Source organism: Pituophis catenifer, unplaced genomic scaffold, assembly GCF_029215685.1.
Source record: "Pituophis catenifer annectens isolate HBS135680 unplaced genomic scaffold, rPitCat1.0.hap2 SCAF_3, whole genome shotgun sequence".
Taxonomy (NCBI): domain Eukaryota; kingdom Metazoa; phylum Chordata; class Lepidosauria; order Squamata; family Colubridae; genus Pituophis; species Pituophis catenifer.
This window is the reverse complement of record NW_027256883.1, coordinates 206,051,513-206,064,279: the sequence shown is the minus strand read 5'-3', so window position 1 is coordinate 206,064,279 and position 12,767 is coordinate 206,051,513. Positions and strand designations below refer to the sequence as shown.

The 12,767-nt window shown below is 45.2% G+C and overlaps 1 protein-coding gene across 1 annotated transcript in view; it reads left to right on the top strand.

Moving 5' to 3' along the window:
- Positions 1–12,767, top strand: part of LAMA5 (laminin subunit alpha 5) — a 241,192-nt gene that overhangs the window by 16,347 nt on the left and 212,078 nt on the right. The window contains exon 2 of the mRNA XM_070941125.1: positions 2,760–2,912. Coding sequence (XP_070797226.1) covers positions 2,760–2,912 — 153 coding nt within the window. The remainder of the gene's footprint in view (positions 1–2,759; positions 2,913–12,767) is intronic.

Below are 12,767 nucleotides of genomic sequence, written 5' to 3'. Positions count from 1 at the left end.
AGCCCTGATACATACATACATACATACATACATTTATATTGGGAGAAGAACTAGAGGTAGATAATTAAGATGAACAAAGGTCTGGAGACCAAAACATGTGAAGAATGGCTGCAGGATTTGGGTTTGGCTAGTCTAAAAAAAAGAAGAATTGGGTGGACATGATAGCAGTATTCTTTGGTCTTTATTCGAGCAATGGATTTTTCTCTGGTTGTTAAGTGAGTGGCTTTTTCCTATAATAGCAGACATGTTTTTAGAAGGGAAGCAAAACAAGACTTGCTAATTGAAAGGTCGTGGTTTTTCATTAATTCCATTTACAGGTTTCTAGGGACTAAATCAGTGGTGGAAGGTGTGGAGCAAATTAAGGGCTGCATCTGGAACAACAATAATAAATTCCAGAGTTTATGTTTCAGCAATTGGGTTTGTTTGACCCTTTAATCTGCTTGATATCATATATCATGCATTTAGAAAACTAAGCCGAAAGCTGGTAGAGCTTAGCAGAAGTTCTGAAAAGACTTCTCGCTGCCTAAGATTTAGCTCTTGTTGGAATGACCAGCTGTGGATTTCCTATTGAACATAATTTCCATTTTGACAAAAAGAATGTGGAGTTTAGCTGAAAGAGCTTTCTCATGACAGATAGTCCTCGATATACAACCATTTGTTTAGTGACGGTCTGAAGTTACAGTTGCACTGAAAAAAGTGAGTTACAGCCAGTTCTCGCACACTTACAACTGTCACAATATCCTTTCAGACCGTGGGGATGCTTTTGTGATCGTAAGTGTGAAAAATGGTCATAATTCATTTTTTTCGGTGCTGTTGTAACTTTGAATGTCAGTAAACAAATGGTAGTAAGTTGAGGATTACCTCTGGAGACTAAACCATACGAAGAAAGGGTTTTGGGTTTGGCTAGTCTAAAGCAGTGGTGAAATCTAAAATTTGTTACTACCGGTTCTGTGGGCGTGGCTTAGTTGGGGGGGTAGTGTCACTGGGTGGGCGTGGCCATTTTTAAAAAACTTTTAAAACCATTTTTTCTACAACCTCTGAAGAGGTTGCGCGTGCATGCTGTCCTAATACACTGTTCCTCCCCATGCGCTGCACATGCAGCCACACCATCTGCGCATGTGCACGGCTTTAGCATGCCCCCTTGCGCTGCCTGCGCAACCACACTCATCCATGTATGCGTGTGACTTTTGCACAGCTCCCCCGTGTGCTGCACATGCAATCGCACCAACTGTACATGCACATGGTTTTTGCGATCGCAATACATGCACGCGAACACCATTTACACATGCGAGCGTTGCTCGCAATTACTCTTACGTGCATGTGCGCGCATAGGTAGGAGAGCTCCGAAGACCAACTGGGTCCCCTGAATTGTGCAAATGTGCACCAGAGGCCCGAATACCAGCTGGGGTGCGTGTGCATGTGCAGCTGCAGGTGAGTTGGGTGACAGCTTGCGTGCCCGGAAAGTGTTGTGGCCCGTCAGCGGCCTGTGCGGATTGTAGCTGATTCTGACAGTGAGGAGGCTGGTGTGGTGTTGCGCCAGCAGCCTATGCAGATGGCACTCGAGTCAGACAATGAGGAGGCTGGAGAAGAAGTGGTGCCAGAGGCAGGGATTCAGCCAGGGCCTTCAGAACCTCCAGAAGCTCCTTTAAGTGAAGAGGAGGAGCCTCTTCTTGATGCACGGGCGCGCAGAGTGGCCAAAAGGCAGGAGTGGCTCCTCAGGAGGAGGTCTCCTTGAGAGTAAGGCTTGGGGCTAATTGGCCGCTCCCTTAGCCTATTTAAGGAGGAACACCGACTGAAACAATTTGTAGGGAACAACTTTAGTTCACTCAACTTCACGTCTGGATTCTCTACAAATTGTTTCTGGGCTTTCTGCCAACCTTAGTGAGATTGTGATTACTTTATCTTTGGTTTCTTGTAGGCTGTTAAGAAAGTTTATTAACAGCCTTTGTTTTGAAAAAGACTGAGTTATTTTAGTAAATTAAGTTTTGTACAAACTTTGTGCGTGCTGTGTTCTTTGGGGTCCGTAGTTGGGGCAGAACAGAAAGATGGCCCTGCATGCCACCTCGGACACGCGTGCCATAGGTTCGTCTTTACATGTATAGGTTCTCCTGCTTGATCAGGGGGCTGGACTAGAAGACTTCCAAGGTCCCTTCCTGTTCTATTCTAATTCTCTATATGCATCGCTGGTAAAAAGCACTTGGATTTGGACTTTGATCAGACAGTTGCAGATGCCACTTGTGTCAGATGTGTCAATCAGACTGGCATAATAGGGCCAAAACTGGACAAATGCTTCCATTTTCATTCTTAGTTTCTTTGTTTTTTTAAGACATTTCATGGCATTTATAAGAGGAAAACAAGTTTGTGATTTAACCAGCAAGCCAAAATAAAGACACTGATGCGTTTTACTTCCTGAGCTTAAAGGCAGTTACACTTCTAAGATGTTTTATCCTTTACTGAGATGTTATTTTGAAAACATTGGGATGTTCTATCTTGGCTGCAATTATCCAAAAGGACAACTAGGTGGCAGTACCGAGATCTCAAATGCTTTTTCTCCTTGCTGCCACCTAATGGGGTGCTGGGATTTTGCAGGCCATTTCCAATGGCCCTAAACCACTATTATTTGTATTATTTGGGTTAGACCAATGTTGAGTCTGGCAAGTGATGGTGAATGGAGCTGTTAACTGTGAATTAAAAATGCATGCGTTTCTCTGGGGTTTCTGACCATGTGTTTTCTGTATTTTATTCTCTTTTGGCCATAGGGACAGTATTGTGACATCTGTTCGTCAGCCAACAGCAACAAAGCCCATCCCATCACGAATGCGATCGACGGGACCGAACGCTGGTGGCAGAGCCCGCCTCTGTCTCGAAGGCTGGAATTCAACGAGGTCAACGTCACCTTAGATTTGGGACAGGTAAGGTGATCACTTGCTTTCCAGTAAAATATGTAAATGGGGTGCTTTCTTATAACAATGGGAGATGCTAAGGGAGAAAGAACTAATTTCTCATGAATGACTTAATTTTGCCATAAGGTACATTCAGGTAAAAAAAGTAAAACCTATGGCAGCAAGCTTCTTGATCAAGTTACTTGTATTGTTTTAAGAAAGACAAATGGAGTATTTTTGTGATCACCGATGTTTGAAGATGACCCTAATGCATATTAAAAATTTGGTAGCTTCTGTTGAATTTTACTGATACTCTGTTGGCCTTTAGACAAATAATTGAAGCATGAGTAGTACATTAGATCAGGGCTCCCCAACTCTTGGTACACAGTCCGGTAGCTATATACTTCCAGTGTTATACTGTGGAATATATACCGTATTTTCGGAGTATAAGACGCACCGGAGTATAAGATGCACCGTAGTTTTTGGGGAGGAAAATAAGAAAAAAGCTGATTGATTGGAGGGTGGATCGGCCAGAATACCCCCAATCAGCTATTTCCAGAGGTGAATTTTAGCAACAGGTTCCTTGGTTGAGAGTTCTGTGCCTTGCTTTTTTTCGCTTTTTTTTCTGCCTCTGAAACTTCTGAAACTCAGTTTCAGAAAAAACTGTTTTTCTGCCTCTGAAAGCCTCCGAAACAGAGCTTTAGAAAAAAATCCTCTGAAGCTCTGTTTGGCGGCTTCTTTTCTGAAGCTCTGTTTGGCGACTTCTTTTCTGAAGCTCTGTTTGGGGGCTTTTTTTCTGAAGCTCTGTTTGGGAGCTTCTTTTCTGAAGCTCTGTTTGGCGGCTTCTTTTCTGAAGCTCTGTTTGGGGGCTTTTTTTCTGAAGCTCTGTTTGGGGGCTTTTTTTCTGAAGCTCTGTTTGGGAGCTTCTTTTCTGAAGCTCTGTTTGGCGGCTTCTTTTCTGAAGCTGTTTGGATGCTTTTTTTCTGAAGCTCTGTTTGGGAGCTTCTTTTCTGAAGCTCTGTTTGGCGGCTTCTTTTCTGAAGCTGTTTGGATGCTTTTTTTCTGAAGCTCTGTTTGGGAGCTTCTTTTCTGAAGCTCTGTTTGGCGGCTTCTTTTCTGAAGCTGTTTGGAGGCTCTTTTTCTGAAGCTCTGTTTGGGGGCTTTTTTTCTGAAGCTTCGTTTCTGATGCTTTTTTCAGCCTCTGAAACCTCCGTTTGAGAAGCTAGGTGGGGCTACATTCGGAGTATAAGACGCACCCAGATTTTCACCCTCTTTTTTTGGGGAAAAAGGTACGTCTTATACTCCGAAAAATACAGTAAATAAAAATATATTTTTGTAAATTTTTGTAAAAATGTATCTAGGACCAGTTTTTGGGCGGGAAGGAGGATCATGTCGCAAATAATGCTTCCTTTTGGATGTGTGTGCAATGTCAACGGACAATGCTGCATTTGTCAAACTGATGTGCTTGGTTCCTTGCACTGGGCCAGTATATAAATCAAGCAGAATCATACAATGCATTATACTTTGAACTTCAGGTTGTAAGTAAGTAAGGAAGACTTTCATATTATTTATTTAAAGCAGTGTGGCTCACCCTTGGCAATTAGCCGCACTAATTTAAAGGACTTAATTTTGTTTTTCTGCTCTAAAAGGATCCCTTTTGGTGGAGCTAATAAAAACTAGAATTAAAGAAATTGCCATTGAGATTGTATTGCTTGTCTAATCCTGTAAAAATAGTGTAATATGAAGCAGGGTAAACTTGTCACTCTCTGTTTGTTGTATGCAAAGCTTTTCTTTTTTACCTTCCTGTTTGCCTATATCAGGGGTCTGCAACCTTAAACACTCAAAGAGCCATTTGGACCCGTTTCCCACAGAAAAGAAAACACCGGGAGCCACAAAACCTTTCCCGTGCCTGACTATTTCTTGAGTGGCCACAAAACTAGCATATGTAGTTGCATTAAACATTCTGTTTTCTTCTGAAACTTTTCTTTTCTTGGATTTATCCATGGTTGGCCTACCGGGGGTTGAAAAGCTCAATAAATTGTGTGCTGGCAGGTGTCGCACATTGGCGGTTGTGACACATATTTAGAGTGTCAGGGAGCCGCAGCAGAGGGGTGAAAGAGCCACATGTGGCTCCAGAGCCGCAGGTTGCTGACCCCTGGCATATATGATTAAATGATTCCTAAGAGAGCCGAGATCGTAGTGTATCTCCTAGATCGGGGTCCCCAACCTCCCGGCCGCAGCCCATTCAAAGCTGGGCCACGGAAACAGCAGGAGGGCAAGTGCTCATGTGGTGGGCACTTGCACACAAAGCTCCACTCGCACAATGGAGCTGTGTGCATGCGCACCTGTCAGTTCCCTCTCACCCCCCCCCCAAAGAAGGATTGGGGACTGCTGTCCTGTGCACCAAATGGATCATGAGTAAATTACCCTTTAGGCTGGTGATACATCCTCAAGGAGCGGATGACATAAAGTTAATATTGACACAGCTTTTGTTGACGAGATTGTGTGCACTGTGGTGTTTTCAAGGTATTTCCTTCAAGTATGATGAACAGTCTGAAAGTTGACACGCCCTTAAGCAGATAATGGCCAGTGAAGAAGTCACTCCAGAATGAATGGCTTGATACTTTGTAGTTGAGGCTTAGGGCAAAGCTTTGTGGCCAGAGTCCAGGCAGGCTTAGTGCAACCAGATTGTAGGACCTTAAATATGCAAAGTTTCAGGTGGATTATTAACTTTGATTTCCTTTCCGCAAACTGATAGTTACGGCCTCAAATGTGGGATATCTTGACACACTGAGATGCTTCATAGGAGAGAGATTAATAAATAAAAGTGGTTTTATGCTTGAAATATAAGTAAAACCTAACTTACTTGACTTTGTCACAGGTTAGCAATAGTAATAGCACTTAGACTTATATACCGCTTCACAGTATTGTTAAAGCCCTCTCAAAGTGGTTTACAGAGTCAGCATATTTCTCCCAACAATCTGGGTCCTCATTTTACCCACCTCGGAAGGATGGAAGGCTGAGTCAACCTTGAGCCTGGTGAGATTTGAACTGCCAAACTGCAGGCAGATGACAGCCAGCAGTACCGCACTCTAACCACTGCACCACCACGGCTCATGTTAAGGCATCAGACATTCATAAAAGAAGATTCAGTAGAGCAGGGGTTCCGAACCGCTTGTCTGCTGCTCGGTACTGGGCCCTGGCTCATTGGGAACCGGGCCATGCAAGCAATGGGCAACCATCTGAGTGCATGGAGTTCCATTTGCGCAAGCGGTGTGCACAGACGTGAAACCCCACGCTGCCGCAGAGCCACAAAGGTTGGGGACTGCTGCAACATTGAAAGTCCTTGGCTTAGGACCATAATTGAGGCCAGAATTATAGTTGTAAGGTGGTTGTTAGGTGGTTCACTATGTGACCGTGTGGTATTTTACAACACAGATAGATAGATAGATAGATAGATAGATAGATAGATAGATAGATGATACATAAAGAGAGAGAGAGAGAGAGAGAGATAGAGATAAAGAGAGAGAGAAAGAGAGAGGCAGACAGACTGGATGGATGGATGGATGGATGATAGGTGATAGAGACAGCTAGCTAGCTAGAGAGAGAGAGATAAAGAGATAGTGAGAGAGAGAGAGACAGACAGACTGGATAGATAGATAGATAGATAGATAGATAGATAGAGAGAGAGAGAGAGAGAGATAGCTAGAGAGAGAGAGATAAAGAGAGAGAGGCAGACAGACTGGATGGATGGATGGATGGATGGATGGATGGATGGATGGATGGATGGATGTTAGGTGATAGAGACAGATAGCTAGCTAGCTAGAGAGACAGATAAAGAGATAGTGTGAGTGTGAGAGAGACAGACTGGATAGATAGATAGATAGATAGATAGATAGATAGATAGATAGATAGATAAAGAGAGAGAGCTAGAGAGAGATAACGAGAGAGAGAGAGGCAGACAAACTGGATGGTTGGTTGGATGGATGGATGATAGGTGATAGAGAAAGATAGCTAGCTAGTGAGAGAGAGAGATAAAGATAGAGATAGAGACAGGTTGGATAGATAGATAGATAGATAGATAGATAGATAGATAGATAGATGGATGGATGATAGGTGATAGAGAGATAGCTAGCTAGCTAGCTAGCTATATAAGAGATAGCAAGAGAGAGAGGATGGATGAATGGATGGAGAGAGAGAGAGAGAGAGAGAGAGAGAGAGAGAGAGAGAGAGAGAGAGAACAAACTATAACAAACTTTTAGAGTGATTGCTCTATTGAATGAAAGTAAGTATCCGTTCTCAGGATAATGTTGCAGGATCTTGAGTCAGTCGCTGGGACCAAAGGTTTATTCTTCCAAACTTTAAGGCTCACGATTGCCCTGTCCTGGGAGGAATAGCATAGAAAACACTGTCTAGTTTGGGACCTGACCTTTGCTTATCCTCCGTCCTGCGAGCAGGAAGAAGAATAAATCTTCCCCGCAAAAGATGACTTGACGGTGCTTCCTTTCTCTCCAAGAGCTGAAATCATTTCCAGCTGTTTTTACAGCTTGGTGACCCCACAGCTCCAATCCCAAATTGACCATTCATGGATAACGAGAGGCCACATTTTCATTTCAAAGCGAGCAGTTTTTGGGTTTTTTTTGGAACTTGCTAGTTAAATATTTAAACAAAGTCCCAACCCGTGAAAGAGGCTGAAATGAATTCGAACAAAGCTTGGAGACCGGAGCAATAACCATCTCCTGGGAGAGAGATTTTGATGGCTTTGAAAGACCTGACAATATAACCCAAAGCACTCTGCTTTTCTTTCAAATGCGATTGAAGTTGCTGGCAGGAATTGGCTCCCCAGCCTCGCTCGCTGAATAGGCAGACGGAGGAGCCAACTTTGCCGTCTTGGAGTTTGCTGTGCTGGGCATTCAGATTGAGAATGTAGTTTGGATGAAAGAGCCTGAAATGTTCCCAACATGTAGAACCAGTTTGTTTTAATGGTTAAAGCAACGGGCAACAAACTAGACTAGACTAGACTAGATTAGACTGGACTGGACCGGACCGGACCGGACCAGACTAGACTAGGAGGAATAGAATAGAATAGAATAGAATAGAATAGAATAGAATAGAATAGAATAGAATAGAATAGAATAGAATAGAATAGAATTCTTTATTGGCCAAGTGTGATTGGACACACAAGGATTGCTGCAACAATCCTAAGTGTGAAAAGGGGCCATACCTTTTTTTCCAGTGCCATTGTAACTTTGAACAGTCTCTAAGTGAACAATTGTATGTCGAGGACTACCTGTTGTGGAACAGCTTGCCTCCAAAAGCTCCAACACTGGAGGATTTTCAGAAGAGATGGGAGAACCATTTGTCTGAAATGGTATAAGGTCTCCTGTTTGAGCAAGGGTTTGGTCCCTGCCAACTCTGTTATCTGTTCTGGGAGGAGGAGGAGGAGGAGGAGGAGGAGGAGGAGGAGGAGGAGGAGGAGGAGGAGGAGGAGGAGGAGGAGGAGGAGGAGGAGGAGAGGGGGAAGAAGAGAAGAGGAGGAGAAGGAGAAGAGGGGAGGAGGAGGAGAAGAGGAGAGCAGGAGGAGGAGGAGAAGAGGGGGAAGAGAAGGAGAAGAGGGGGAGGAGGAGGAGGAGGTGGAAGAGGAGGGGAGGGGAGGAGGAGAGGGGGAAGAAGAGAAGAGGAGGAGAAGGAGAAGAGGAGAGGGGGAGGAGGAGGAGAAGAGGAGAGCAGGAGGAGGAGGAGAAGAGGGGGAAGAGAAGGAGAAGAGGGGGAGGAGGAGGAGGAGGAGGAAGAGGAGGGGAGGGGAGGAGGAGAGGGGGAAGAAGAGAAGAGGAGGAGGAGGAGGAGAAGAGGTGGGAGAAGGAGGAGAAGGAGAAGGAGAAGAGGAGGAGGAGAAGAAGGAGAAGAAGAGGAGAAGAAGAAGAAGAAGAGGAGGAGAAGGAGAAGGCCACCCATTTCTGTAGCAGTTTTTAATGGAGAGAGTGCTTGCCAGATTTTGCCTCATTGACCCCTCAATACAGCCTTCAAAACAGGCGGCTATTCTTCCGCGGAACAAGCTGTTCTTTGATTTGTGCCCTTTCCTGCTGGCCTGCCATCTTTCTTGACCACTTTGAAAAGGACCAGAAACGGGGTGTTTCACTGGAATCGTGAGCCGGAGAGAAAGGAAAGAGAAACGGGGCAAGGCCACCCAGCTAGAACAATTCATATAATTGACTGCTTCACGGAGACAAGTCAACCCCCGATGGGTGAAATTTACAGTTCTTTGGCTCCGAAGGTTATGTGACGCCTTGAAGGGGTGTATATGTGTGTGCGTGCATTTAATTACCTATCGGTGGTGATGGTGGGGCAGAATTGCGATTATTCTGGCTTGGCCATAATTATTTGGGTCTCATCCGTAAAAACAGGGGTTTGATTTTGTTTATTGCATTTGTGTGTCGCCAGTTTGGCCAAAGGTACCCAACAAATAACAACAGCGCCCAAGTAGAACATCCCTCTTGGCTCCGAGAGAATAAATGCATTCCTTTTTACGTGTGAGGGCCCTTCAGATATTTGAAGATTTCTCTCGTATTTCTCCTCAGACGTCTTTTTTTCTAGGTTGATCCTACCCAGGTATTTTAAGAATTTCTTAGAGCTGTTTTTCAGGCCCTTCACTAGTTTGGTAGTCTCCCTCAGAACGTGGTCCAGTTTGTTCTGGTTCTTTCTGAACTGTGATGTCCCAAACTGGACATAATACAGGTAGTCCTCGACTTACAACCACTTGTCGAGTGACCCCTCACAACGGCACTGATAAAAGTGACTCATGACCATTTTTCACACTTACAACTGCTGCACCATCCCGTTGGTCACATGATCATACACTCGGCAACTGGCTATCTGATAGTGATGGCTAACCGTTTTGCTGTTGCGTGTCAAAAGCAGGGGAAGCGCGGGGGGCTCTAACGTGTGCGTGCCCACACCCACAATTCAATGCGTCCCCCCCCCCGTACATGCAGGTGCAACTCCCCTGTGCTCCCCCTGTTTTTGGCACGTGATGGCCCGGTGGGCCCGATAGGCCCATTTTTCGCCCTCCCCAGGCTCCAGAGGCTTTCTAGGAGTGAAAACGGCCTTCCCCGGCCCTCTGGAGGCCGGAAACGGCCCATTTGCCAACTTCCAGTGTGCCCAGAAGGCCCGAAAATCAGTTGGCCTGCGCGCTCAAGTGCGCTGCAGCTGAGCTAGGGCAATGCTCGCGTGCCTACCAATATGGCTCCGTGTGCCACCTGTGGCACACATGCCATAGGTTCGCCATCACCAGGCTATCATATTTATGACAGTTGCGGTATCCCGAGGTCATGCGATCACCTTTTGTGACCTTCTGACAAGCGAAGGCAATGGGGAAGCCAGATTCACTTAATGACAGCGTTACTAACTTAATGACTGCAGTGATTCCCCTACCAAGAAAGGTCCTAAAATGGACGTTTAGCCTATGCCTCGTTTAGCATTGGGAATTGGGGGTTCAGTTGTGGACTGAATGAGAATGAGTCTGTGCTGTCTGCATCTCAAACTTAAATCCTTCCATTCCCCACCATCCAGTCAGAGCTGAAGAAGCTTCTTGGATGAGAAGCGAAACGCCTTCAAAAGCAAAAACAAGGAAGCCCAGTTGCCTCCTGAAAAAGGCACCTTTGGGACAACCATGACCTGGATGATGATTGAGGATGATCTCCATAGACCTATAGGGGGCAGTGCTCCTCTCTGGTTCAAGACCACTGAGCCAGCGCTGTCGGAAGACATTTCTGTGGTCATGTGACCCGCATGATGTTACAGAGCGCTGTTACCTTCCCACCAAAGTGGTACCTATTTATCTACTTGCATTTGCCTGCTATCGAACTGCTAGGTTGGCATGAGCTGGCATGAGGATGGGAGCTCACCCCATTGCATGGCACTCGGGTCTCAAACCTGGGCTGCTGGCTAAGACAAGTCTTACCCGTTGAGGTAGGAAATTGGCTTCTAAGGGTTTTGGTTTCAGTTTTACAACACAGATCATGTTTCTTGCCTTTATGATTGTGAAGATCGGCAGGAAAACGTATTGGCAATGTCCGATTAAATGCAATTTTTCAGTCCTCTTTGTCCTGCATAGTATTCTTGCTGATGAATACAGTTGTACAAAGGAGAGTTGAATGCATTATGCAAAAAGGGTATTCAATAATTTGCATAATGTGTTCGCGTTGTAGAACTGAGTTTTCCCTAGTAAAGAATTCCCCTTTTCTAGGGATGACCGGACAATGCTTTAAAATGCAGTTACTTCTCATCCTATTTGTACAATATCTTAAGAGTAAATTGACAGCAACACTTGCTACTGCGATATACAGACGTTGCTCACAGAGAAAAATAAGAGCGCTGTTGGCAGTTTTTCAGAGAAACAGATCACTCTGATGCCATTTCCTCTAGTGATTGTAATAAATCTGCGTTCTCTAAAGAGAAGCATCATTTGTCTTGGTCCGCAGAGCTTCTTTAATTTCCCAATGACAGCTGCAAATGTGGACATTCAGGAAAAGTGAATAGAGGACGTTGTGGTTTAACTAGCTAGCTCAGGGGTCAGCAACCTGTGGCTCCGGAGCTGCATGCAGCTCTTTGGGCCCTCTGCTGTGGCTCCCTGTCAGTGATCTTACCACTGGCAGACCACGCCCCTCGCCCTTCCCTCCCAGTCACTCCTTGCCTGGCTTGAGAAGGTAAGGGCGACCGCGGGGGATGGGAGAAGCAGCCAGGGCAGAGACAAAAAGATACAGAGAGAGGGGGAGAGAGAGAGAGACATAGAGAGATACAGGGAGAGGGAGGGAAGGGAGAGAGAGATATGTCAAAAGGATTTTGTGGTTCCCGGTGTTTTTTAACAATTGGTTCTCTGCCTTAATGACTGGCTGGGTAGGCGTGGCTGGGAGGGTGTCATGTGACTGGTGGAAGTGAGTGAGATCGAGTTGGCCACGCCCACCCAGGTTTTGTGGCTCCTGGTGTTTTCTTTTCTGTGGGAAACGGGTCCAAATGGCTCTTTGAGTATTTAAGATTGCAGACCACTTCCCCCAGGAGTGGGGAGGGAATGGGGATTTTGCAGTATCCTTCCCTTGGAGTGGGATGGGAATGGAGTTTTTGCAGTATCCTTCCCCCAGGAGTGGGGAGGGAATGGGGATTTTGCAATATCCTTCCCCTGGAGTGGGAGGGAATGGAGATTTTGCAATATCCTTCCCCTGCCATGCCCACCAAGCCACACCCACAGAACCGGTAGTAAAAAAATTTGGATTTCACCACTGCTCTAATGCACTTTCAAAATTGATCCATTTTTCATTACCGATTAGTCTTCTGCTAAAGTAAAGAAGGCTTTGTACCTGGTGGGGGAAAAAAAAACATTTTTCTTCATTTGCACATCATCCTAAACAGTGCTAATAATTTAACAACCGGTTCTCTGCCCTAATGATCACCTGGGTAGGCGTGGCTCGGTGGTCATGTGACCGTGTGGATGTGGCCAACTCAACATTACTCACATCGATGGGTGCTTCACCTTAGCTGTTACAATGTAATAAGGGTTAACCAGAGAGGCAGTTTCTGTAAGCAGGGCAATAAAGATTAGGCTAGAAACAAACACCAGAATGTTTCCTTCCTGCTTTCCTTATAGGAATTAGTCCTGTAAAGTGGAAAAAAACAAAATAAGATTTCTTCCAACAACCGATTCTCCAAACTGCTTAGAAAGTTAACAACCGGTTCTCCCGAATAGATGCGAACTGGCTGAATCCCACCACTGATCCTAAAATTCAGACTGTCAATAATGAAGGTGTCAAGAGGGGCTTGAAATTGTGATAAAGAATAAAAGGTAGACCGTTTCTAGACACAGGCTCCTTAGTTAAATCAATTCAGAAGCAC